At 37.2% G+C, this 26,176-nt stretch overlaps 5 protein-coding genes across 5 annotated transcripts in view; 4 read left to right on the top strand and 1 right to left on the bottom strand.

The window, feature by feature from the left end:
• The window catches only part of LOC136247096 (sentrin-specific protease 2-like), a 34,001-nt gene extending 21,336 nt beyond the window's left edge, over positions 1-12,665 (top strand). The window contains exons 9-10 of the mRNA XM_066038713.1: positions 3,201-3,262; positions 12,467-12,665. Of these exons, the coding sequence (XP_065894785.1) occupies positions 3,201-3,232 (32 nt within the window). The 3' untranslated portion in view covers positions 3,233-3,262; positions 12,467-12,665. The remainder of the gene's footprint in view (positions 1-3,200; positions 3,263-12,466) is intronic.
• Positions 12,460-15,309, bottom strand: LOC136248021 (uncharacterized). The gene is made up of 15 exons (XM_066039837.1): positions 15,248-15,309; positions 14,855-15,170; positions 14,257-14,329; positions 14,163-14,204; positions 13,942-14,111; positions 13,797-13,889; positions 13,682-13,738; positions 13,517-13,627; positions 13,423-13,467; positions 13,285-13,371; positions 13,146-13,214; positions 12,936-13,088; positions 12,826-12,876; positions 12,728-12,775; positions 12,460-12,665 (listed from the first exon to the last, which is right to left on the bottom strand). Exons 1-15 carry the CDS (start codon positions 15,307-15,309, stop codon positions 12,609-12,611), a joined length of 1,434 nt encoding a protein of 477 aa, XP_065895909.1. The 3' UTR covers positions 12,460-12,608.
• A 3,837-nt stretch (positions 15,310-19,146) lies between these two features.
• LOC136248020 (NLR family CARD domain-containing protein 3-like) lies at positions 19,147-20,190 on the top strand. Its single transcript, XM_066039836.1, has 3 exons — positions 19,147-19,289; positions 19,549-19,697; positions 19,754-20,190. Exons 1-3 carry the CDS (start codon positions 19,147-19,149, stop codon positions 20,188-20,190), a joined length of 729 nt encoding a protein of 242 aa, XP_065895908.1.
• Positions 20,191-20,324: 134 nt separating this feature from the next.
• LOC136248019 (ribonuclease inhibitor-like) lies at positions 20,325-22,241 on the top strand. Its single transcript, XM_066039835.1, has one exon. The coding sequence runs from the start codon at positions 20,325-20,327 to the stop codon at positions 22,239-22,241; it is 1,917 nt and encodes a 638-aa protein (XP_065895907.1).
• A 404-nt stretch (positions 22,242-22,645) lies between these two features.
• LOC136248017 (protein NLRC3-like) lies at positions 22,646-23,599 on the top strand. Its single transcript, XM_066039834.1, has one exon. It carries the CDS (start codon positions 22,646-22,648, stop codon positions 23,597-23,599), a length of 954 nt encoding a protein of 317 aa, XP_065895906.1.
• Positions 23,600-26,176: the final 2,577 nt, after the last annotated feature.

Genomic DNA, 26,176 nt, shown 5'->3' with positions numbered 1-26,176 from the left:
TAACTTCTCCTAGCTGAACTCTCTACAGGGTGACTTGTTTGTAGCTGAACCCTCTACAGGGTGATTTGTTTGTAGCTGAACTCTCTACAAGGTAACTTCTTCTAGCTGATCTTTCTACAAGGTGATTTGTCTGTAGCTGAATTCTCTATAGGGCAATTTGTTTGCTGCTGAACTCTCTACGTGGTAGTTTCTTTGTAGCTGAACTCTCTACAATGTAACTTCTTCTAGCTGAACTCTCTACGGGTGACTTGTTTCTAGCTGATCTCTCTACAGGGTGACTTGTTTCTAGCTGATCTTTCTACAGGGTGATTTGTTTGTAGCTGAATTCTCTACAGGGCGATTTGTTTGCAGCTGAATTCTCTACATGGTAGTTTCTTTGTAACTGAACTCTCTACAATGTAACTTCTTCTAGCTGAACTCTCTACAGGATGACTTGTTTCTAGCTGATCTCTGTACAGGGTGACTTGTTCCTAGCTGAACTCTCTACAGGTGATTTGTTTGCAGCTGAACTCTCTTACATGGTGGTTTCTTTGTAGCTGAACTCTCTACAAAGTGACTTCTTCTAGCTGATCTATCTACAGGATGACTTGTTTCTAACTGAACTCTCTACAGTGTGATCTGTTCATAGCGGAACTTTCTACTGGGTGATTTGTTTGCAGCTAAACTCTTTGCATGATTGTTTCTTTGTAATTGAACTCTCTACAAGGTAACTTCTTCTAGCTGATCTCTCTACAGGGCAATTTGTTTGCAGCTGAATTCTCTACAGGGTGATTTATTTGAGCTGAACTCTCTACATGATGGCTTCTTTGTAGCTGAACTCTCTATTAGGTACCTTCTTCTAGCTGATCTGACTACAGGGTGACTTGTTTGTAGCTGAATTCCCTACAGAATAACTTGCAATGTAATATAACTGAGTAAATTATACATGCAGCTGAATGCTTTATTAGGGTGACTGTTCTATTAGAGTATCTCAATCTCGCATTTGCTGCACGTAGTTGCCTTTCGAATCATAACTCAGTGATTTTTAATGCTATTATTCTGTACTACTGCAAGAACTTTCTATGATGATTATTCCAGCTACATACTGATTTTTAGCTCGTTGCTCTAAGCGGTTTGCCTGGTAGACACGAAAACTAATAGTTTTTTTATTCATAAAAATCGATCGCGTAATTTTGACACAGGTTGGGTTTTGTGTCATATCTCCATGGTCTTTATCCCGATTCCTTTTAAACCACAAAAAGGCACTCCTACGATGGTTGCTCCATCTACATATCAATTTTCAACTGATTCCTCCTAGCGGTTTACCCTGTAGGCGTGACAGACCTTCGACCTTATTTTACGCAAATAATCGGTCATAACTCCGTGAATGTTCATCGGATTCCTACCAATGTTGGTACGGAGATCCGCCTTAATGAGCCCTTTAAGTGTGCCAAATTTCAGCCCAATCCGAGCACGCATTCGTGTTTTATGGCGAATTTTGCGAAGTGTGCGAAATGAAGAAGATGAAGAAAAAAACGAAGAAATTAAAACGAAACTTTGTTCGCTCGTATCTCGGAAATGGCTGGAGCGATTTTCTTCAAATTTGGTATGTAGATTCCCCTAACTGGGCGGCACGTCTTTAGCAAATGTGGTTCCAATCAGATAAGGAATCACAGAGCTACATAGGTGTGAAAATTGCGTTTTCTTTCTTCCTGTTAATATACTCACGGTGTGGCGCGCCGGATTCTTGGGCCGCACGACACACTATCGTGTGTGTTGATCATTTTCAATATAGCCCAGCACTATAAGGCATGTGAGTATTTTATAATTACAAAATGATTTGAAAATCTTTTAGTTTAAGTTTAAGGTTTCATGTGTCGCGGAATTGACCCATATCTTATTATTATAGTATGTTCACGTTGAGCTGAATCCTGAAAAACAGCTAAAAATTAAAAGTGGATTTTTTCTCAACAGAGTTAACATTTCAGCCAACCAGATAATTGTTGGTAACAGCAAAGGTGTCGATAACAGATACGTACGGTTTGGCTCCATTACAAGTTCAGGAAAGGGCTGTAATGGACAGTATACTTATATGGCTTCCCCCATAGGAAATGTATTGTGAAAATTTTGATTGGCCGTAAATATATCAAAGATTTGAACAAAAGATTTTGAAATATTTTTAGTGGGTCAAGCAGTACTAAAAATGAGCCAAATTTCAAGATCGTGTGTAATTGCATCCATGAGTTATTAAATGTTTTTGAGGATTTAGCTCAACGTGAACATACTATAGTGTTTCTAATATTTAACCATTTGAACAGGCATGAGATCAACCAAGGAGCAAGTTTGTTGTATCTATAGCAAGCTTGTCAAGTATGTACCTTTATTGAAGATTGTCGAAAGAAAAGTACTGTATGACCAAGTGGTAGTTAACAAGATAACCAGTTCAGTAGCTACAGTACCGCCCAAACACAACATCGTTTCTCACCGGTGCATGCCATTAAAACAACTCACTAATTAAACGGTGTGACAGCCATTTCGCTGCCGAGTTGGTTATCCCTCTAATTAAAGGATAACAACTCACTAGCAAAATGGCTGCCACGTTCTTTAATTAGTGAGGATAACAACTCGGTAGCGAAATCGCTGCCACACCCTTTAATTAGTGAGTTTTTAATCACACGCACTCGTGAGAAACGACGTAGCGCTTGGGCGGTACCGTAGCTATATGGCACAGTCTGCACTAAATTTTTCTATCAATATACTGAACCTCTGCCTGTGGTTAATCAAACAATTCTAAAATTGTCTAATATCGCAGGCTCAACCACAGAGGTTAAGGTCCTACTCTTTCTTTAGAAGGAAGCGAAGATATGCACAGTGCAGTGGTGATCTTACATGGAAAATGTTCCCAATCACTTTGTTTCCTTTTCGGATGGCTGCTGCACTAATTATATGTAACGATGTACAATGTGTATGGAGCATGGTACGTACACCTGTAAATACAATATTATGAACTGTGTTTACCTGTTACGGTTTAGTATTACTTGCACAAATACTGTGCACATATGTCTCCATTAAATATGTATGTGATACTGATCAATGTCAGGTGCGCTTGTCTCTGTTGAATATTATATAAATGCATGTAAGTGTATCTGGCTAGTAGATGGTACGTACATTACCATCTTTTATTTGTAATATTATATATGTACCTCTTCCACATACTGTAGTTGGATCATGGATGAGGGTGAACCGCCATTAACACTTGCGAGGATCAGAACATCTGAAGAATGTAAGCAGAGTGTGGGGTTAACAAGGGCGTAACCAGAAATTTTAAATAGGTGAGGCAGACTCCAGAGGCAGATCTGGGATTTTGCTAAGGGTAGTAGAAGTGGTATAAGTGACCACACAGTGCTTCTAGGGGGGTCTGGGGGCAATGGGGCATCCCCCCAGGAAATTTTTAAAAATTAGGCGTTTCAAGTTTGAATCTGGAGGCAATTTTAGTCATACTATGGTAATAATTATTGCAAAGAATGTGCACTGGAAAATTAATACAATTATTATGTACAATAGCTTATATACCTTCTGTAAGTGCACGCCCCTTGGAGTTTTGAACTGTCAAAGAAGCACTATAAAGTTCAGGTGTTGACTCAGGTTGAGAAGAATGAGCAGCAGACCCTACAAGCATAGAGGGCATTACTTAATCTATAAGGCAAAGCTATTCTCTAGATTAGTTAGTTATTACTAGCCTATTATATGCAAACTAGCATTAGTGTGGTTATAAGGCCACTCCAAATAAATTCTCTGTTTCCCGTCCTGGACTAAAGCATATTTGCATGCGGGCGGGCGGTCCATTTCCATTATTTCATTGTAACATTGGCAGCTTTTCAAACCATTATTTGCCTTGCACAACCATAAAAAGCTACATGAAAGCATGCTTAAGCCTGTTCCTTCTCTTTTAAGTTGCAAAAATAGCAAGTTTTGCCGACTTGATAGTACTGCTGACACGTGAGCTGACCCTGATTCAAGATGGCTTTTACTGAGCCTGTCAGTATGCAAGAATAACCAGAAAATAATTGAAGAATGCGGAATAATGGAATATTTAGAGCTGACAGTAGCTGGATGCGGGCGGTGGACGGGAAACAGAGAATTTATTTGGAGTGGCCTATAATAGAATACTTTGGAATTGATTATAATAAAATTAATACCTATAGAATTAACTACACTCAACCCATAAATGTAGAATGGTCTTTTGGTGCTTCTTTTTTGGTTGTTGTGACCATAGGCGTAGCAAGATATTTTTAGATAGGGGGCCAGCTCTAGTTTAGTGTTGAAGAGCAAAAAAAAGTTGAAAACTACTAAGAATGGCTGCTCTCCACTAAATAATAATTTGTATCACTGATAAAGTACATAAAAATCCTTATTCACAACTTCATAGTTTGCCACACTGCTTCTCTGAATACTGTGACTGCTTTATTAGAGTAAGTGACTGCTCTATTAGAGTATCTCGATTTTTTTTGAATTTACAATATAGAACCACAAGGGGGCTCCAGCTCTCCTTGCCCCCCGGGTTGTTACGCCTATGGTTGTGACTCAATGTGGTCCTCACTCTGATCAATGAGTTGCCAATTAATATAATAGAATCAAGAAACTCGGATGAATTTATTTAAGTACTTAACCTTCACTACTGTAATTAATTATCAAATTGTATGTATGTATGTATGTATTTGACTGTACCATTTGGGGTTTTCACCCCCTGGGAAAACCAGCTGAGCTGACTGCCCAGTACCTAATCTTAAATCTTAAAATCATCAATTTTTAGTAACAAAAAAAGAATCGCCTAACCATTCAAAAAATTCTAATAAGTGCCAACTGTTGTTTGTAACGAAGCAGTACCGAGGGTAATCTGCTATGGATAGATTCGTACTAATTTCCATGGTAAGTTGCACTAAATAACATATAAATTGTTGTAACATTAATTTTCAAGTAGCAAAAAGTCCACTATTAGCTTCTCACTTCAATTACTAATATTTGGTGAGGCAGCTGCCTCACCTGCCTACATGGTAGGTACGCCCCTGGTTAACAGTATTCTGAAGTATAATCAGAGAAATTTAAATTTTCTGTACTTACAATACATGTGGGTGTGTGCATCTGTCTGTACACATATGCAGTTAAGAAAATGGTGCCTAGTTTACTAGAATCACCTTGTTTCAAGTACGATGGTATTGTATATTAGGGTTTGGATTTTTCTGACCAAAATATCACCCTAAAACCATCCTCACAATACTTTCATAGCGTCTTGGCAGTATTGGTTAGGTATAACCAAGCCCAAAAGTTTATTCATTACAGCCTGAAACTTCCAAAAGTTGCTATGAAATTTAGGAAAAATTATTTAGTGGAATTTTCTACTGACTGACTGACTGACGGACCGACTGACTGACTGATTAATTGATGCCTTCAGACAAGCGTAACTCAATATCGGCTAAGTATGGGCTTGGTATTTTTTTACTGTTTGACATTGCTTTAGCAGCTCTTTTGACATACCGCAGTATGTACAATGCATGCTTCATGGACTTACCTGTATCCTCCTTTGTGTCCCATTTATCTTCACTGAAAGCACAAGGTGTTGATTCGCAGTAGCGCCACATGACGGCTTCCGTATGAATGATGGGAATTGTTGTAACTGATTGACTGCAGAGGTCCTTCTCCTAGTGTTTCTGCATTTGTAACACTGTGTAACAGGTTGAACATAGCTGAATAAATAACACTTCGCTATTTCAGTAATTGATATTTGGGACGTGCGTTCAGCGAAAACAATTAACCTGGCACCATTCTTTCCATTCTAATGCATATGCGTGAGTATACCAGTCATAATATGTTACAAAAAAGTAAACAAACAAGTATAAGAAGAATTTTAAGTTCGATTAGGAATCATAGAAATAAAAAGTTGTGAAACAAGGGAGGTCACCTACACATGAAGATATACTAGTGGACACTTAATCCCTAAATCAGTCATGGGTGTATGTATATCTTCAGGTGTGGGTGACCTGCCTTGTTTGATTACTTTTTATTTCTATGATCTGTTATCGAAATTAAAATTCTTAATTTATCCTTGTACTTGTTGTATTTAGCAGCAATGGTGAATTAGATGGATCTCAGCATCAATTTTTTGACAAAGAGGTGTAATCACATCACGTCTTACTGTGTCAGTTGAGCTGCACAACATGGTTGAACGCAGGGTAGAAATACTAGGATTCACAGAGGATAATCGGAGAGCATATATCAGGCAAGCATTAGAGGGGAATGGTCAGGATGCAGATAAATTATTATCATACTTGGAGAGGAATCCTGCTATTAATGCATATTGTTATATCCCACTAAACATGACTATTTTGTTGTGCTTATTTAAAGGTGAGAAAAATGCTGAACTACCAACAACCCAAACTGAAATCAATAAAAAATTCATTTGCATTACCATAATATCAAGGTTCATCATAACAAAACAGAAGGAGGAGCATGATGGTATTTCATATTTTAGTGCTATACCAGCTCGTTATAAACCAATTTTCTTGGAATTATGTCAATTGGCTTTTCAAGCTTTATGTGATGATAAAATTGTTTTTACTAGAACTGAAATTCAAAGTGTCTGTAAGCATCTCACTTTGCATCCTGGAAACTGGAATGGGCTAAGTTTGCTGAAGGCTGTAGAGTTTTATAATATGAAAGAAAATACAAAAGATACTTCATTTAATATTTTGCATCATTCTCTTCAAGAAACTTTAGCAGCTTATATAACTTTGTTGCCCCGGAAAAAGCAAATAAATTATAACTTCGTAACGCTAGAAAAAGCAGATAAACTTGATGAAGGAGAATCTTTGAATAGCAGATATTTCAATACTTGGATTATGTATGTTGGAATGACCAAGGGACAGTCGTATCCATTCAAACACTTTTTATCTGGTCATAGGTTCCAGCTCTATACTTCAGTTTTCTTGTGGCTTTCTAAGAATCCTGGGATTTCAAGAAAAGTCATTGCCAATAAAGCCATTTGTCTCCATTTGTTTCAGTGTTTTTCTGAGGCATATGTAATCCGCCAATATATTGGTCAGTTGCTACAGGACCAAAAAATTGATCTCAGTGGTCAAACACTGAATCCAGTAAATATCCATACATTGGGCTTGTTTTTGGGTAGATCCACTACAAAACACTGGAAACTATTGAGCTTGTCAAACTGCTACATAGGAGACATGGAGATAGAAAGGCTGTATGCGTTTAGCAGTAGCAGTAGAACAGCGGTGTTTATTGATGATTTAGATTTATCTTACAACAACTTATCACAGTCTTCAGCTGCTCTACTTGCTGATTTGTTACTAGCTTTGAATATTAAGCACGTTATGATGTATTCATATGATGATGACGAAGAAAGAAAAAGAATAGACAGTAGCACTATTAACAGTGTTATTGACCAAGTAACTAAAATTGAGTTGATACCAAATCAAATGGAGGTTTATGTTACAGACCAGTCCCTTCTTGTCATGTGCATGCAGAATTACGAAACAATAATTGGAGCACTCTCATCAAAGAATTATTATTCGAGCATCCATTAGTTTTCATGTCTTATAGACGATTCATGCATGTTTAATCAAACTGCTCAAATTGTACTTATGTTGGCAGCAGGAAGTGCAAAAGCTACATTGCATAGCTGTAATATGTCCTTCCAGGATCTTGTTGAATGTGTATTGAAATCTGAAATTTCATCATTTCACTATGTTGACCAAAATAGTACAGCTTTAAAGTGTATTGAAATTGCATGTGAGGAGCTAGCAGAGTTTGTAATACAATTTGGTGAGAATTCCTTACCATTGCATATATACAATGTGACAGATAAAACAGTTGTTATAATAAAGGAAGAAATGTTGCAGGGAATTAACCAGGGTACTTTTGTGTTTAGAAATTGCAGGGGCGAGGACATTCATGAAATTGTTTCATGTTTTGGTTCACTTTCAAATTGGAAATCTTTCAACCTCAGAAGAGGTGTAACTATTCAAAAGTCTGTATTTCAACAAATAGCTCCTGTTTTGAGTCAAAAGGTACTGTCACAGTTTACACTAAGTTTGTGTTGTACGGATCATGCAGCAGTAGCTGTAACAGATGTACTAAAGAATAGCACATCACTGCAGTATCCGAGTTTGATGAATTGCAAGTTATGTAATCAGATGTTGGATTATCAAGGTAGTATATCATATATTATTTGATGCAGTCATATTATAAAAGTATTCTGGATTATAGAGGTGGTAGTTAAGAGGTTACACTGTACTTCACTTTGTAGTCCACTAAATAACACATCAGTAGTATACATGTAAAGTTTGTAGTCCTTTTGAAACTTAAGCGGCAACCAAATCAGCAATCAAGCTGCAGTAATTTTAGCAAACAGTATCACTCTTAACATATTTCTGCAACATCTTGAATTAGCCAGTTGTACTGATTTGTATGAAGAAGGTCTTAGATCAGTTTGCAGTGCGATAAAGAACAAAAACTTGCTATCATTGAATTTAAATTGTAACTGCATCACTGATAAAGTAACACATGACTTATCCTATGCACTTACAAGCAGAAATTGCATTGAAAATCTTCACATGAAGAGGTGTGCATTAACATCCAAAGGAATACACAGAGCTGATTTCGAGTTTAACGAAAGTTAGCTCTTTCAAGGAACTTGACTTTAGCTGCAACAACATGTCACATGCAAACTGTAATGTGTCTTCTGTAGTTCTTGCCAACCAAGGTCTTGAGAATTTAAATCTGTCACACTGCAAACTGCAGGAAGATACAATGGCAATGATAGTGAAAAAGATGAATGGTGAGAAGTTAAAAATTTTGAATGTCAGTTGTAATAATGTCAATGATTTAGTAGCTTGTTACATGACAGTATTATTGACTAAGGCTTTTGATTATACTTGTCAAAGTGTGGATTGCAGGAGAACAGTTTGGTTAAACTAATGAGAACTGCCAGTCATTCTTTAAAGCATCTTGATCTTAGTTTCAATGTGATATCTGATGAAGCAGCGAAACATGTAGCAGATCTTATCACTAAATGCACAAAGTTAGAGAGTTTGATTTTGTGTAATTGTGAATTACAAGAAAGAGGGCTTACCTTTATTGTAAAATCAGTTTGCAAATCTGTTAAGCTAAAATACATTGATCTCAAATCTATTCAGTTTATTAACAAGTCATTGGCAGGTGAAATGGTTATTTACATATTGGAAAACCATAGACTAGACCATCTCTGTCTATCTGACTGTGCTTTAAGAGAGGAGGGACTATTGAGAATTGTTGATGCCCTTAAAAAGGCAAAGTTAATTCAGCATTTAGATATCAGCTCAAATTTCATTACAGACAAAGTAGCTAGCAAATTAGCCTCCACTGATCTCTTGTTTGAGAGATCACAACTGCAGCATTTAAATATTTCTCAATGTCAGTGACAGACCAGCGTTGAAACCGGGTCGGGTCATCCGGGTCACATTTTCTCCGGGTCTGACCCGGTTTACAATTTATCCGGGTCTGACCCGGATTGGATCACGTGAGAAACGAAATTGTTCGTTTGACGACGTGGAAACTTTAAACGGGGTTTTCTATTTTCACACGATCTGAGGTCCGGAAATGACGTAAAGCATACGACTGTAAGGCACTGCGCGTTTCTTACTACTTGCGCTCACTCGTTCTTTGTTTTTACAGTGTGGCTATCTATGGCCCTGGCTGGCTACTGCTACTATCGCAAATCTATATAGTGGATCTGACGTTTTCACTTTGTAACAAGATGATCTGTTGACGTGAGTTTTTATAGTTTAATAACGTACCAGATCTAATCCCCATACAACCACTTGAGTTGGGGGCTTGGGACATTGAAAATTACATTTCCCATTTACTGAGGCAGTAGTAATGGTGGTGTAAATCCATAAATCCCCACACATCCCAACAAATTGTACCATTTATCAATGCATGTATTGGGTTGTGATCAAAGTTGCTAAGTGGTGTGTTCAATTAATACAAAGGCAGTAGCACCCAAAAGGTTAAAGGCAATTCTCTGGTAAAGGCAAGTCCCCAGACTCCCCACAGCTAAAGTTAGCTACAAGAGTTAATATATTATGTTCTGAGTAGGATGTCCTACTCTTATATGCCCTATAGAGAGTGTATTCTAAATACTGTCAGTGGCAACCACGTGCATATTCCCATTCATGAATATATCCTAGTGAAAATGCCTCTAAGCTATGATTAGTTCATTGTGACAGTGATGCTTGAGTAGTTCAGTTTCTAGCTACATTGTTATGTATGCTTACAATTGATGTTATGTTCGAGTGTTGTGTGCATCACATTATGCCTTTCTACGGTTACGTACAGTAGTAGGGTATATGGGAGTTGGACATGAATGCCTGTTAGTGACACACTGTCTCCCATACTCAGCCAATATTGCATATAATTTTTTTCTCCCAGCCAACATTGTACATAATTTTTCCTAGAGTATTAGTTTTACCCTTCTTGCCAAGAGTGCTAATCAATGGTAGGCTAAAATCACTGGACTATGGGTATAATATAAATCACATGGGATATATTGCATTGCAGTATATGCTTTATGTTAAAGTTTAGCATTTGAAAAATGGTTTGACGTAAAACTAAAGTAATAGCAGAAGGTTTGAAATACTTATCAATAGCCAGGCACAGAAACATGTGATATAGCCTTGTAATCCATGCAGCCAAGTGCACAGGGTACTATAACTGGAGAATTTACAGGCACTGAAATACGTATTATAGACACTAGAGTTGAATCAGTACTTGTATGTGACAAAACCAGTCTTATAGCCTTCATATATTGACAAATGATAACTTGTCTTGTGAAGTACTTTAAACCTGGGTCAGTTTATAGCCCTTGCATAATCTTTGGGCAGCTGGCCCATGCAACAAGAGACAAGGACTCAGGTAAATGTGAACAGACTATAGCTGTAGCTATAAAAAGTAGTACATTTAAAGATTATTAATTTGAAGATGAAGTAGGGATCCAAGCAATAAAAAAGTAGTGAAAAGGGAGATGAATGATGGTATTGCAACAAAGCTCTGTAGGAAAATACCTACTTTGGCATTGAAGAAATTATTGCTATAACATGCCAATGTAGGGATTTTCTCACAGAGCTATGTTGTATGTAATACCATCATTGATCTACTTTTTATCGCTTGGATCCCTATATTAATTTTTGAGTTTTGGGTTTTTCTGACCAACAATATCACCCAAAATCAGCTTCACAATGTCATGCTAGTACCTAGGCAGTATTATTATAACTATAACCAAGCCCAAAAGTGCCTTCAGTACTACCCTAAATGCCTCCAATAGATTATTGTGAGATTAAAAAAAATAATTCAATGGAATTTTGTACTGCCTGCCTGCCTGCCTGCCTGCCTGCCTGCCTTCAGGCAAGTGTAACTTGATAACAGCTAAGGCTACGAACTTGATTTTCTCACTTTTCGGCGTCATTTCATCCTAAGACGTGCCTTTTGGCATACCATAGTACATACAATGCACGCATCATGGACTTATGTTTGTCCTTCTTTGTGTCCCATTTCTTTTTGCTGATGATAGTCCAAGGTGTTGATTCATGATAGCACGGTGCATGGTTTCTCTACAGTACATTTGTAAACAGAAATCATTCATATTTTCCATGGTGACTGGATTGATTGCAGAGGCACTTCTATATCAGATATCTCAATTCAGGTCTTCTTTCACGGTTTACTGAAGCAAATAAAACATGTGTAAAAAGCACACGTTTTTTACCCAATGTATATCAATGGCATTTATCTCAAAAACAAAATTATGCAAACAGGTCAGGTTATCACTCAGCAGGTCGTATATACTCTGCAGTACAATATCATGTGTCTTAATTTTTATTTTGTACATAATATTATGTAGCTGCAGGTCTTGTTTGTCGTCTGATAATTTGTTTGGATGGTGTTTATATGATAAGAAGAGTACCTCATCCAGTGACCAGTGTGGAGTAGTCACCACAATAGTGTGGCTAAGTTTCAAGTAGATTCATTAAAGGGTTGGGAAGTTATGAGTTGTGAAAAGTTGTAGATCTGGAAAAGCTTAAGGCTGATATTGTCAGACAAAGTCACGTACATATTAGTATTCGTATTACAAAATTGTCAAGGATTAGTATTGGTCAATTTCTAGTCCATTAATGGGGCTCCTGGTCTGACTTTTTAATGAGGTACTATATTATAAGTCCTTGCAACTCAGTAGATATAAGCATAGTGCACGCAAGTATAATTGTTTGTGAGGTTTGTATACAACACTGTTCAGGGATTTTTTTTTGTCAATGTGTGTGTGTGGACTGCATGTCTGCTTGCAAGAGTTGTGAATTTTTATAGTTTGTATGGATCTCCAGGGCTAAGTCATTTACTTGTGAAGTTTTTGCACTGGTGATTGAAACATGGTTTTTATTTACAGAAATCCCATCAAGCATTTTAAAAACACTACTGTGAAGATACGTATGATGTGTGTTCAAACTCAAAGATGGGCTTCGTACAAGAATAGAGTTAATATACATATGTACATACTATATGCCATGTGTTGTATACAGTGTTCATTGTCAATGTGTATTAAACAGCATCCATGTCATCCATTCTCTAATATGATTAAAGTTACCCTAAAAAAAGTGTTTAACTTCATCACTATCTTGTTATTACTATAATAAAGATATCAGCTTACCGCATTACAGTTGTAAGTCTTAATCCCCAACATTTCATGTAAGGCGTACTATAGAGAAAACATAAAATAATAATGTCATACGTCATGTATTCACTTACTACACATAAAAATACACCACAGTCATGACCATTTTGCTGTCGTGGCACTTCCTAACAATACAGTAAGTAAGTACTGTTATTGCAGTACAGTACTTTAACTTGAACTGAACCTTTTCAGGTACGTATCTAACATTCACATCATCCCATTCTGTTATTATTTCTTTCTTTTCCAAAATCCATCCTTTCAGTACTTCTACACAGCTGTACTGTGTACGACCAAGTGAATCATACACTAAGAGCTCTTTGTCAGCAATATGTAAGGCCTATTTGGTATTAAATCTTTGTTAATTGTATGTTATAGTGGTACTCTATAGGCATACCAGAAGTATCCAGTGATTATTGTGCACATGAACTGGAAACAAGCACACATTGTACTCCTGGAAATTAACCTACAGCAAGTCATACAAAAATGCATTAGAAGGCCCTTAATTAAATTATCAAAAAAAATTTGTAGTATACCTTTTGGTACCACCTTCTTGTTACTTCAGAATGTCGATTCAGGTTGTTGCATAAGAAGGTCGATGCGACAAATGTTCTTCTCGTATCCTAAACAAGTGCTTCTAAATACCTTCAGTTGCATTTGCATTGCATACTAACATTTGAATACTTTTGCAAGGCAATTTGTAAAAACGTTGTGATCACCTGTGAGAATAACAAAATAGTCACATACTGAAAACTAATATTTACAAACCTTGTCTGTGAGCCAGTGAGTTAAAAATAGTGACCAGACATCATTTAATGAGAGCCCACTAGGTAGTACTGTCAGTGTTTTCTTCTTTGCATTGTTCCATATCTTGTAAACCTTGTTCATACAGTATGTACATAAATTATCATCCATCTGTTTACAATGGCAAACCTCTTCTTTCTGCTTCTTACTCAGTACATACCAATCTTGTTTCATAACATCCACCCACTATCCATATACGCAAAAACACAGATGTGTGATTGTGCATAACAATGACATCACATACATTCTCAGTGTCTCCTACTGTATCATCCACATGATATGCATCTGTCTCCTTCTCAACATTCTCATTGCTGGACAATATTCTCTGTGATAGTTGCTAGATTTCAGGTGTATAAAGTATGTACAATGATCTATTACTAATTTAGTACCTGTAATGGGGTTAAGAATGTCAAACAGCGGCGGCGCATGCAACACTGCTTTTTGATGCCAGGGCCACCAAATATCTTCTTGTCTAAACAGTTGGTACACTCTCCACAATTTGCGGCCTGGCATCCATCACAGTCTCCGCACCGCTTTCTCTTCATTCCTGTTCTTGTTGCTGCATGAATGTATGTATGTACACGCAATCACAGTAAACACATGAGCATACCACTTGATTTTAGTTTGGATGGTACACTTGTATTGGGTACGTCTAAATGGTATAGTCATACATCAGTAATAGACAAGTTACATAAATTATTTACCTTCTCCTTTGTTATCAACTTTCAACCTTAACCTATTGGTTGCATCCTTCAAAATCTGTTCAGCTGTAGCTGCCTAGAAGAAAAAATTATTAATACATATATACACCCAGTAGTGTCCAATTTGTCCTGAGTAACATGCACTGTAACATGTATTTTAGCAAATTGAAACTCAAATGCTAAAACTGACAAAAAATGATAATAGAGATATCCAGATCTTCAGCTGGCATCAGAGTAGCCGGCCAGCAAATTCAGTATATTATGACCCTGTAAGCTATTAGTATAAATGATTACAGTACATGTTGACTGTAAGTTTGTAAATTATAAACAAGTAATTTGTAAGTTCTCCATTAGTTGTTACAATGAAGTGCATTGGAATTTGTCTTTGTACAGAGGTTACTAACACACTTTTATGTTATAGCGGAAACCACCATGTGCTACAGTATAATAATTAGTAGGTGTATGTTATTTTAACAGTAATCAGGTTCCATACACTGTATATGCATTGGTGGAGTATTAGCAACTACTTTTGCATTGAAAAAGCCCCAGTTGAAAAGCAGCAATGCAACAGATCCAATTTACCTTACAACAAAACATGTACCTTTCTAAGACTGTCTGCCTTGATCCCAACCCTATTGCGATACCGCCAATCTTTTGCTGCTGGACCACGTCTACTCCGCAATGGTAGCTTTCGATATTTCTGGCATACTTTGAGTGCTTGCATTCTTGCTTGCTTCCTTACAGTGTTCCTTAGCTCTGGCCTAATAATCAAACCTTCACAGCTGGGAAGCTTCTCCTTTAAAAAGGTGATTATATCTTGTATCTTATTTCCTACTTCATGTAAATCATCTGGATTAACACAACAATATGTCAAAGTTTCCAGGGCTTTTAAACCAATTCTAGCACGCTCTCTCTTTCTTTAGTGAACAGGAATAGGTCTGTAAATGATGCAGAATCCTAGTAAAATATATAATAAATTTTATGTGATACATACCTTTTTTGCTGGTATCTCTTCATTATAACCATCCATTGGAGGAGGTAGTTCACTGATGTCATCATTGCTACTATCAACATTACTGTCATGAAATGCAGCGTCTTGATCTACACTGGGAGAAAAATAGCTGTTCAGTGCGGCTTGGTCGGTGCTTAAGTATGCACTCTTGGTGTATCGGTCAGGTAGACGATCCCAGTTCCATTGTGAATAAAGTTCAAATATGCAAAAGAAGTGCTTGCATGGTAAGTTCCATTCTGTCCAGTCACGACAAGTGCATGAAGGATCCTCAAAGAAAACAGTATGGTGTTTTTCACTGGAACCTTTAACTTCAAACTTGCCTGTTGCTTCATCAAGCACAGTTACATCTGAGGAAATATACTTTAAGGCTTTAGAGCGTCTTTCTAAGCAATGCAAAATAACAGATCAAGGTCTTCCTTGTAGGTAACTGGGCACAAAGCTTTTGTAAGTACGATACATGTCATTTTGCTTGTAATTCAAGAATAGATACTTCTGATAGCTGTCAGGAAGAAACTTCTCTACAATGAGAGTAACAGTAGCAGACAATGTCATATTCTTGTTGTGAGGAAGGTAATTATATTTCAACACTTTGTTCAAAGCTTCAGTACCATTATTGGTGTTAACAGCAGCATGGAAATCTCTATCACGATATGCTCTTGCCCATCGCTATGATTAAAGTACAATATAAGTACATGAGTATAAGAACACTGTTCTCCTAAACTCTGATTGCAGTATAAAAGCAAATATGTGTGTTTGTACATGGATCCGTGTAGTATGTGTATGTGTCCATGTGCATGTGCTTGTGTGCACCATACTACATTTGTAGTGTTATATTCATGATTCATTTTACAAGTGTACTTACCTGTGGACATGACAACCATTTGTTCTCTAACCACTCCCGTAGCTGTAAATTATTTTTCCATATGTTTCCACTCTTCAGGCTGTCTACATGCTTCTGGTAATGGTAATCAACTGATAGGTCTGGGGATGTTGGTGATGGCGAGTTAGCTATGTCTCTGAGGAAACTCAACAAAGTATCTGCCTCACTTGATGCAAGTCCATGTTTCCTATCCTTGACCCATCTCTCCCAACACTGCTCTCTGTGGAAATCACAGATATACACTTTGCAGCTTGGAAATATAGCTTCAATTGCACCAATTTCAGCATCTGAATAATCTGTCATAAAAAAAGGTGGATTCCAATTTGGGTTCCAAGAAAGCAACAGACTGAGGGCTTCTGAAATGTTCTCCTTTGACTCTGATTGCACCACAAAGTCTGCCACTACACTATATCCTACATTTGTTTTAACAGTGACAAAAAATAGTGCAATTTCATACTTGGTTGTTTTGTATGTAGCATCCATCAAGGAAATTGTGTTTCCATATTTAGATAGCAAATCTTGCTGCCAAGCCTCCTGGTGAACAAAGAGCAAGGTCTGGTTGCTATTGTTCTCTGATGAGCTGCTGGTGTATTCAGAACTTATGAATGAAATACAATGCAGTTGGGTTATCTTGTTTCCAGTGTTCAATTTTAAGCCTCAAATTTTCCTGGTCAAACTTAGACAGTTGGCATGCACATTGCGCAAGATAGACATAATTTCTGACATCACTAGTGTTAGGAAAATAAGCTCTGTCTGTAAGATCTGGTCTTTGATGAACATACAAAACATGCAATACATAGCACTTGAGATGATTTTTCACCTCTTGTACATTCGTAATACCTTCTGCAACCAGCTCATAGATTTTAGAGACAAGCTTTGGATGGATTCGTTGGCCATATAAAGCTGGACCATCAATGTCACAAGAGTGTGCCTCCTCCTTTGGCAAAACTACAAAATAACAACTTTCTGAGGACACAGTTGATGTGGGTTCTGCTAGGTTACTCTTGAGTTTCTGCAATTTCTTTTGCTTAATGTCTTTCACCTTCTTCACTCCAGTCATGCCATCAGAAAAGGACAGTTTATATTCTGGAAACAGGGAAATCACATGGACTTCAATGTGAGCAGCACAACCTCTTTTCCGTGTTCCCTGTAGACATGTTCTTTTGCCAGTGCTCTTGTCTTTGTAATAGTGGCTTCCAAACTGGCAGTCCATCTTTCTAATTTCAGACACATAAAATGGAGTATTCTCAAAGCATACTTTTTGTCCATGGATAGTGTGTTCCCAAAATATTCGTGTGGATTCCTGTCAAAATAAATGTGATCCTGTATAATTATTACAGAAACTATGAAAAGGTTAGTGATCAGAAGTATATTACCGTATAGAGGGAAACTTTGGTGGAGGGAAACTTTGGTGGAGGGAAACTTTTACAAATTTGGAAATTTGCTACAAATCTGCCAAAGTTTAACCCGCCAAATACTCAGATTAGCATCTTTATAACTAAACATTTTGTCAAAGTTTATGTTGCCAAATTCAGCTATTCATCCCTGCCAAAGTTTCCCTCTATACAGTATACTGCAACCTGTTACTACACTTCTTCATTGCTTGAAATCGTACCAAACTTAATGCTAACTACAGTTGATTATTTATTTAGCTTCAGTTTATAACACACACATTAGTAACAGGGATCCATGCATTAAAAATTCCATACATCTGAAAAATGTTGAGTGGTAAGTGGTACATGTCTGTCAGACTGATTGCAATAATTAGTAGCATTGGTTGCAACAATGAAATTAACTGGCAATGAATTCACTAAATGTCTGTCTATGAATATACCCAAGGATTTCCCCTGTGTACATAGTGGTACATTCCATTAATAAAACAGTACTTGACCCATATATATATTACTGATACAGTACTTGATATAATTTTACAGTTTGGTATAGCTAAATACTCCATTAAAGTTATGTCCAGGAAATATCACATTATGCATGTCATGGCTAGTTCTATTTGAAAGTGCACCATGCATGCATGTTTTGAATTCATGACTTCCGTAAAGTAAAGACTTTGTCTGGCATACAGTTTTACTGACATTTCCAGTAGCTGTAGCTAGGCTTTGTCTGAATAATTTTATAGCTTAGCTACACTGGCTCAAGACACCTATGATACTGTGTATGGAAAGCTATACAAATTCTGTTCAATTTTAAGAGACTACCACATATGCTGTACAGCTAATGAGATAATATAGGCACCAGATACAAGAGTTAGCTATTTAACATAAACCCACATCCAGCGGCTTCTTGTTAACAGTCGATCTCCGGCGTACCAAAACAGCTCTTGGTCTGTTGCTTGTGAGCTTCCAAAGTCTCCTTTAGATTCGTTACAAGTCCGGTGTAATAGTTAGGCCCAGAACTAGCCGGACCATCACTCTACCGGTACATTTCTACGGAGAAACTGAACCCTCACCAAGATTCGCGCCAAAACGGTATTTGGTAGAACGCGCAGTGCTTTAATTTCTATGCATTACATCATTTCCGGACTTCAGGTCGAGTGAATATAGCGAACCCCAACTTTAAACGCTATTTCGTGAACCACGCCCACTTATCGCATTACCAACATATGCTCAGCCACGCCCATTTGTTAGTAAGTGCAGTATGTAGCACGAAACTGAGGGTATCTATGGTGAGGGGTAGCTATTGTCAGTAGGTGAAGACCTTTTTTTTGGTCTTCAACCTACAGCTAGGCTGAAGTTGCAATATTTACTCAACACGAATCGAACGCTCAAAATGTAGACTCGTTCACTCGCTCGAGACTAGCTGAAACACGTCTAGGCTTTAATTAATCCGGTTCAAATGCGGGTCTGACCCGGATTGCTATCCGGGTCAGTGGGTCAGCAGTAGTGACCCGGTTTCAACGTTGTGGCAGACTAAAGGCCTTTCAAAAATTTTGATTGCAGCAACCAATATGTATAATCTGAAGTGCATCAACTTCGCTAGTTGTACAATGACTGATGAACAGGTACAATATCTGGCTGGCTGTGTAACTGTTAATGACACTTTGGAACAACTCATTCTTCGCAACTGTCATTTACAACCTGCAGGCCTTCTAAGTATTGTTAGTGTATTAAAGAATATGAGAACATTAAAGTACTTTGATTTAAGTCATAATCAAATAACTGAGGAAGTTATGACATTGCTAGCAGAAGTTACATCTTTTAACCAAATAGAACACTTGGATTTGTCTCATTGTTTACAAGAAGTAAACAGTTCAGTTTTGCTTACTGCTATTGCTAACAGTGTAACACTTCAGCACCTTGACCTCAGCTATATATAATGACATCAGTGATGATGAAGCAAGTTGTATAGCTTCTGCTATTACTGCTAATAAATATTTGCATCATGCTAGTTTCACTAGCAACAAGTTTGGTAACCATGGTATCAAAGCAATTCTAAATGCTATGTCAACAATAAATTCACTACAGTTTGTTAATTTAGGTTCATACAGCATTACTGATGACTTGGCTGTTGAGCTTGAAGAAGTGGCTAGTTGTAATGGTGCTCTAGAGAGCATATTCCTTTACAAATATGCTATTCAAAAAGTTAAGCTTAAGGAGGTACTACTAACAAAACTTACAAACTGTGCATTAATGACCTTACTGTTAACGATACTGAAGCTTATGCGATAGAGTCCCTTATCAGCGGCAGCAGTTCAATTTGTCATCTTGAGTTAGCTAATTCAGTGATTCCTGATGCAAGAAAGCCAATGATTGTGAAAGCAATGAGGAAGCATTCCACACTATCACATCTTAATCTTAGTGGCATTTCTGTCACTGAAGAAGTGGAAGATGAATTGACATCTTTGGTTGCCAACAATGCTAACTTGTATCACCTTGCATTGGCTGATTGTAAATTAAAGGATTCATTCCTTGTTAAATTTCCTGAAGCTCTGAATGCACACAAGGAATTATTACAGCTAAATTTAAGCTCCAACAAATTTTCTGCAATGGCGGCGGTAAGCATAGGTAAGGTTGTGACTAAGAATACATGACTGGAGGGTCTACAAATGGCTAATTGTGAATTAAGTGAAACTTGCCTTTAAGTATTGTCAGAGCTCTAAGTAAGTTGAGTAGCATTGTAAACTTGAATTTGAGTGGAAATGTACTTTCTGACTATGCTATTGAAATGCTGGCATCTGTGGTAACTAACAACTCAAACTTAAAGAAAATTGAATTAGCTGGTTGCAAATTAAATAACACAGGAATCATCAAACTTTTTGAAGCCATGGATTCTGGCAGATTAACAGAATTGATGGATCTGAATCTTAGTGGCAGTACAATTACTGGCCAGGCATTAAACAGATTGTTCTCTGTGATTGCCAGTTGTAAAAAGTTAAAGCATCTAGAGTTGTGTAATTGTGGTATAGGTGCACTGAAAGTATCCCATTTTAGGATACTTTATCAATTGTACAACTCTAAGGTATTCAGTAATAATCCCATATCAGATGGGTATGCTGGTGATTTAGCTAACTTAATTGCTAGGAACAGACAACTGCAACATCTTAATGTGTCCAATTGTTCGCTGCTTTCCAAAGGAGTATTGAAGGAATCTGCTGTGTTACTACACGTCGACTTGGGATTGAATGCCCTATCTGACCAACTCAGTAATGTGGCTTCAGAAATTGCTGCTTTGATCACCAACAATAATGGAATTGAACAGTTGCATTTACCACATTGCAAGTTTCAAGATAACGACCTCACAATTCTGTTTGAAGCAATGAAGGATATTGTTTCCCTGAAATGCATTGACATTAGTTGCAACCAAATTTCTGGTTCACTGTATCAACATGTAACAAGTGTTGTAGCCAGCAATCACAGCTTGGAGGTTTTTAGGTTGTTTAAGCTTGTTCTTTCTCAAAGTGGACTTGAACAACTTTATGATGTATTGCCAAAGTTTAGAGCACTACAGATGGTCAGCTTAAATCAGTGTCGTGTCTCTGATCAGCAGTTGAGTCACTTGTCTGTGATGATTGCAAAGGATCTGGATACAACTGATTTCAGAATAAGTGATTGTCTGCTTTCTGATGTGAGAATTTGTGATGTATTTAAGTCACTGAAGTTCATTAAACTTCTACAACATCTTTCCCTCCACAGTATTGTGTTTAGTGACAATAGTATTGATAACGTAGCAAAAGTTATTGCAACTAAAAAGGACATTGAGCATCTGAATTTAGCTGATTGTAGAATGTCTGAATGTAGTAAGGCCAAAGTCCTCAAAGCTCTTACATCTACCACTACCCTGCGGCATTTCAATATCAACAATATTGTGGTCTATGAACAAGTAGAGGATAACTTAACATTGGTCATAGCTAACAACATCAAGTTAAGGAGCCTTGAATTAGTAGGATGTGGCCTAACAGAAAGTGGTACTGAGAAGCTTGGAAATGCACTCAATAGCCACAAAGATCTGTCATGTATCAAATTAAATTGCAACTCTATGAGACTGGAAATGTCTAACTTACCAAATGTTATAGCCAAGAGTACTAAACTAAATCAGCTTGAACTGGCTCACTGTAACTTGGAAGACACTGATATTCTAGCATTTACAGAAACTATTAAATGTGGTCACTGCAAAAGTTTCTCACATTTAAACCTTAGTGGAAATAACCTCACTGATACAGCCACTAAGTCATTACTATTAATGGTAATTAGCTGTCCCTCTTTCAAGCATTTAGAGTTATGTGACTGTGGCATGATTATTCCATCTATGGAACTTCCAGAGACTTTGAACTTTGTTTTATCTCTATCATACCTTGATATAAGTCACAATTCCATTTGCAATGAAGGGACTGAGTTGGTAGCAGCGTTTATATCAAGAAACGACAAAATCAAACATGTAAATTTGTCAAGCTGCAAGTTTCAATCAAGTGAGATCAACCAGCTGATCAAAGCATTGAAGAGTATATCCTCTCTACAGTTCATAGACTTAAGTATGAATGATACGAAGAATGGCACTCTTGTTCCAATTGGACCTTTGATAAGTAGTAACGAATCATTGAGCTTTCTGCATTTACCAATTACAATTTTACAAAGCAGGACTTAAATGACATTTTTGAAGCTGTAGCAAATGTATTGTCATTAAAATCTGAACAAGATACCAATTGTTTTACTTCAGTTGCGCAAATTACCAACTTTGCCCTGCAGAAGTTGAAGGTGATTGAAGTTCTTTACGATGACAATGCAGTTGGAAGGCTTAATAACATGTAAAATATCTTGGGATGTTTCAACAATTCTGAGAACAAGGTCAGCAACTTTGTGGATTGCCTACCTTCCACTTTTGTCCCCAACTCTCTTATTATAGAAGTAGGATTATTCAATACTTTAAAAGCTGTTGAGAATGCACATTCATTAGAATATCCAAATTTCAATAACATTCGTATTACTGATGTCTTTGAGCATTCCATGATTACTGCTATTGCTAATAATAAAACTCTATTGCATCTTGAAATGGCTACATGTGGACTAAAGGACACTGCCATAGTCAAACTTGCCCAAGCATTTGACAACTTAAAGAATTTATTGTACTTGAACATTTGCCAGAATGAGTGCAGAATTATGCAATTATCAAGTGAAATATCCAGATTCACCGAACTGGAGCATTTGGATTTAAGCAATTGTAACATAACCCATTCAGAGTTGAGTAATAATCAGCCACTTAGCAACAAGAATTTGAAATTTCTTAATTTAAGCAACAACTCCATCACAGATGAAGCAGTGGATCAAATAGTGGCTATCATCAACAATAATAAACAGCTGCAGCGTTTGAATTTATCCAACTGTGAATTTAAGCCTAGTGGGATGGAAGAGATAGTGTCAGTGTTAAAGACATGTACATCATTGAAATATATCAACTTAACATCTAACATTATAAATGATGGACTGGATGATGAAATTGCTGCAGTTATTGACAACAATGAAGAACTGAGTCATGTGTATTTACCAAACAGTGTCTTCAATTACAAATGTGTTGATGGTGCATTTAAAAAGAATGTTTCATTGAAGAAAGCAACTTTACGAACTAGTCAAATAGTAACTGCCAAGCTTGAAAACCTTGCGATACAAATTGAAACAATTTTTAATGATGTGGCATGCATATCTTTAACAAGTGGTATAAAATATCTTGCCGTAAATTTCTATTTTGTTTCAAAGCAAACCTTGAAATTACTGATTGGTTATCTGAACATCAACAACTCCTCCTTGGAGCACCTAGAATTGGCTGTGTCAGGATTAACCGAAGCGTATGTACATTGGCTATGTAATGCTCTTCGTTCGTTTGAATCCTTAAGATTCTTGAGCATTTGCTGCAGTGACATTACTGTTGAAGCTGCAAGCTCATTGTCAGATGTTCTTAAAGCTAATAACAACAGTTTACAACATCTGATCTTGCACAACTGTAAATGATGTAACCCTTCAGAAACTTGGTGTTGCTCTGGAGAACATGTCAAACCTCAAGTGTATTGATTTGAGCTTTAATTGTTTCAGCTACAAGGCAGTCTCTGAGATTGGAATAGTGATCACTAAAAAATCCTCTGTTGAGCATTTGGACTTGTCAAACTGCAGATTGAAGAAAGCTGACATCACCCAAATTTTGAATTGTTGACAGAAATGTCTGAATTAAAATATTTGAATTTGAGCAGCAACGAAAAGCCAGATAATACATCTGAAGCTATTGCTGCTGTTACGTCAACAAAACAAAACTTGAAATATAAAAACATAAAAGTCTGAACACTTATATACTCAGCATAACAGTGTAGCTTTTTCGTGACAGCAGCCATAGATTTTGTAGTGTACAGTAGATTGCGTACTGTAGGCAGAGATTTATGAAGCCATATCAATACATACACTGTTTTTTACTATAGCACAGTTTAAAACTACTTTTTTAGCTACAATAACTTTAGATTCTTTGCAATAAAGTATTTAGATTCATTATACAAAGAGCTCTTTTAGTCTATTATATATGTAACTGGATTTATGGGATAGGTACTTTTTAACACACAACTTTTGACCTATTGTTTGAACTTTGATATTGTACTTCATAGCTTTCTATCATTACATGTAACTGTCTGAAATTTTCTATGTGTATATAAAGCTACAGTATCTATTATTTTGATAGAAACAGCAGCTCTAGTCTAATCGATGTAAGGAGTCAACTGTTATAACATTTTGTCTACTCACTTGCAAAATGTGTGAAATAGGTACCTTTTTGCAAATCCGGTCACAATATATATATCATTGTTCTAGCAATACGCTGTGTTTTAATGCTTAGGGTTGTATCTAATCACCAATAATTTAATTTTCATATTCGCTAGGCAAGGAAGTGGATTATTTAAATTTGTTGCTATAATAGGCTGAATTGTAACTTTTAAAGCAACTTTTATTGTTCATGCACAAAGTTATGATAACAGTCTAACATCTAGATGGTTACCAACTTAAAAGGTTTTTTAAAGTTATTATTAGGCTTTACAGCACAAATGCTGAAGGTCTGTAGGACACCTAGTCCTAAGCAAAGGAGAAAAAATCCATGACTGCACCTTGGGAGCCTCGAACCTGCAGCTATTTGATTAATGCTCAAACGCTTACAGGAGTCTGCCAGGTGGTCAGGATGTTTTCTCCTCGTCAATTTCATGATTATACTGTTGCACTATTTCATATTAATATTTGTAAGAATCATTCCACTCACTAAAATTCATTAGCAGATTATTGGTAGACATTCTCCCCACTTTTATCTTCTTACATTTTGCTGCCACAGAGCGGAGTCTTGGATGTACTATATAGCAGAAAGAAGGAGATCAACTCGTCCACATTACTATATATAATAGTTATACCACGGGCACAAGTCCTTTGCCTGATATATACGCACAGGGGCCACAGGCCCGAGTGCGTATTATATAGTTATACAACGGCCACGAGTGCTCTGCCTGATATAAACGCACGAGCCTGAGGGCCGTCAGGCCCGAAGGCAAGTGCGTTTATACAGGCAGAGCACGAGTGCACGTTGTATAAATGTTATGTACCATTCACCTAATAGGTGGGGAGAGTCTCACAAAACAGCTGTAACACTTATAAAGGCCAGGCTTCTAACATCGATTGTGGGTAACCAAGCCTGACGTTGCGATGACGTTCCCCCTGCAGTACTGCAGCCACCTGAGATATTGAAAGCTAGTACGCTATGGGTTATATCACTAACCTGCATTCGCTGTTCCACTCTCATCATGTAGTGCTCAGCATGCCAGCGTGCCATATAGACTAAGCACCAGACTAATCGCCATAGTGATTCTCTCGAGTGAAAAAAAGCAGCTAAATAGACGGTTTAAGTAAACAAAACCTAACTATAATAAACGATACTAGTCTAATTCTTACTATTCACACTGGCTAAACTCGAATCTGGTGGCATGACAAAACTGGTTACCACAATCGAATGTAAGGTTAGTATTATTTAGAATATATTTGTTTTATTGAGTCATTGTCGAAGTGGACTACAGTTTAATCTGGGCTAAGATGGCACCAGACTAGTAAGGTGTATAAGTACGTTTATATATATGTAGACTAGAGTTGTGGCCACCCACGTTGGCTTTTTCGATCGCCATTGGTTGCTTGTAAACATTATACGTATTAGTGACGTTATGGCCCACAATCGACCTTTACATGTCAGGCTATAAAAGAATTCGAGTGATCTGTGTAGTGTCTTTCAACCTATTAGGTGAGGTGTCATAGTGGTCTTTGCCACCGGCACTTGTGCTATGCTGCACAAAACCGCAGCCAGTACAATATCTGTATATTGCACTGCGGTCGTTGCATTATAACTTATAATGCACTCGTTGTGGTCTACAAAACCGCAACCAGTGTGTTATAAGTTATAATGCACTCACTGTGGTCTGCAGCAGTGCAATATACAAATTATGGCACTGGCGGTGCCTTTGAACTGCCCACGCAGAGTGGTACATATACAGGCAAAGCATAAGTGCCCATTGTATAACT

Source organism: Dysidea avara, chromosome 2 (genome assembly GCF_963678975.1).
Source record: "Dysidea avara chromosome 2, odDysAvar1.4, whole genome shotgun sequence".
Classification (NCBI taxonomy): domain Eukaryota; kingdom Metazoa; phylum Porifera; class Demospongiae; order Dictyoceratida; family Dysideidae; genus Dysidea; species Dysidea avara.
Note: the sequence above shows the minus strand (reverse complement) of the source record. Positions and strands in the feature narration are given on the sequence as shown.

Excerpts from the sequence above, each read along its gene's own strand:
- LOC136248021 (XM_066039837.1), bottom strand. The coding sequence starts at position 15,309 with ATGACATCAGTGAACTACCTCCTCCAATGGATGGTTATAATGAAGAGA. Across the intron at positions 14,112-14,162 it reads ATCCAAACTAAAATCAAGTG|CAACAAGAACAGGAATGAAG; the intron begins GTATGCTCATGT and ends ACATTCATGCAG. Across the intron at positions 13,089-13,145 it reads ATAATCACTGGATACTTCTG|GCCTTACATATTGCTGACAA; the intron begins GTATGCCTATAG and ends AATACCAAATAG.
- LOC136248019 (XM_066039835.1), top strand. The coding sequence starts at position 20,325 with ATGCTGGCATCTGTGGTAACTAACAACTCAAACTTAAAGAAAATTGAA.
- LOC136248017 (XM_066039834.1), top strand. The coding sequence starts at position 22,646 with ATGGCTACATGTGGACTAAAGGACACTGCCATAGTCAAACTTGCCCAA.
- LOC136248020 (XM_066039836.1), top strand. The coding sequence starts at position 19,147 with ATGACTGATGAACAGGTACAATATCTGGCTGGCTGTGTAACTGTTAAT. Across the intron at positions 19,290-19,548 it reads AAGAATATGAGAACATTAAA|TTTCACTAGCAACAAGTTTG; the intron begins GTACTTTGATTT and ends GCATCATGCTAG. Across the intron at positions 19,698-19,753 it reads AGAAGTGGCTAGTTGTAATG|GAGGTACTACTAACAAAACT; the intron begins GTGCTCTAGAGA and ends GTTAAGCTTAAG.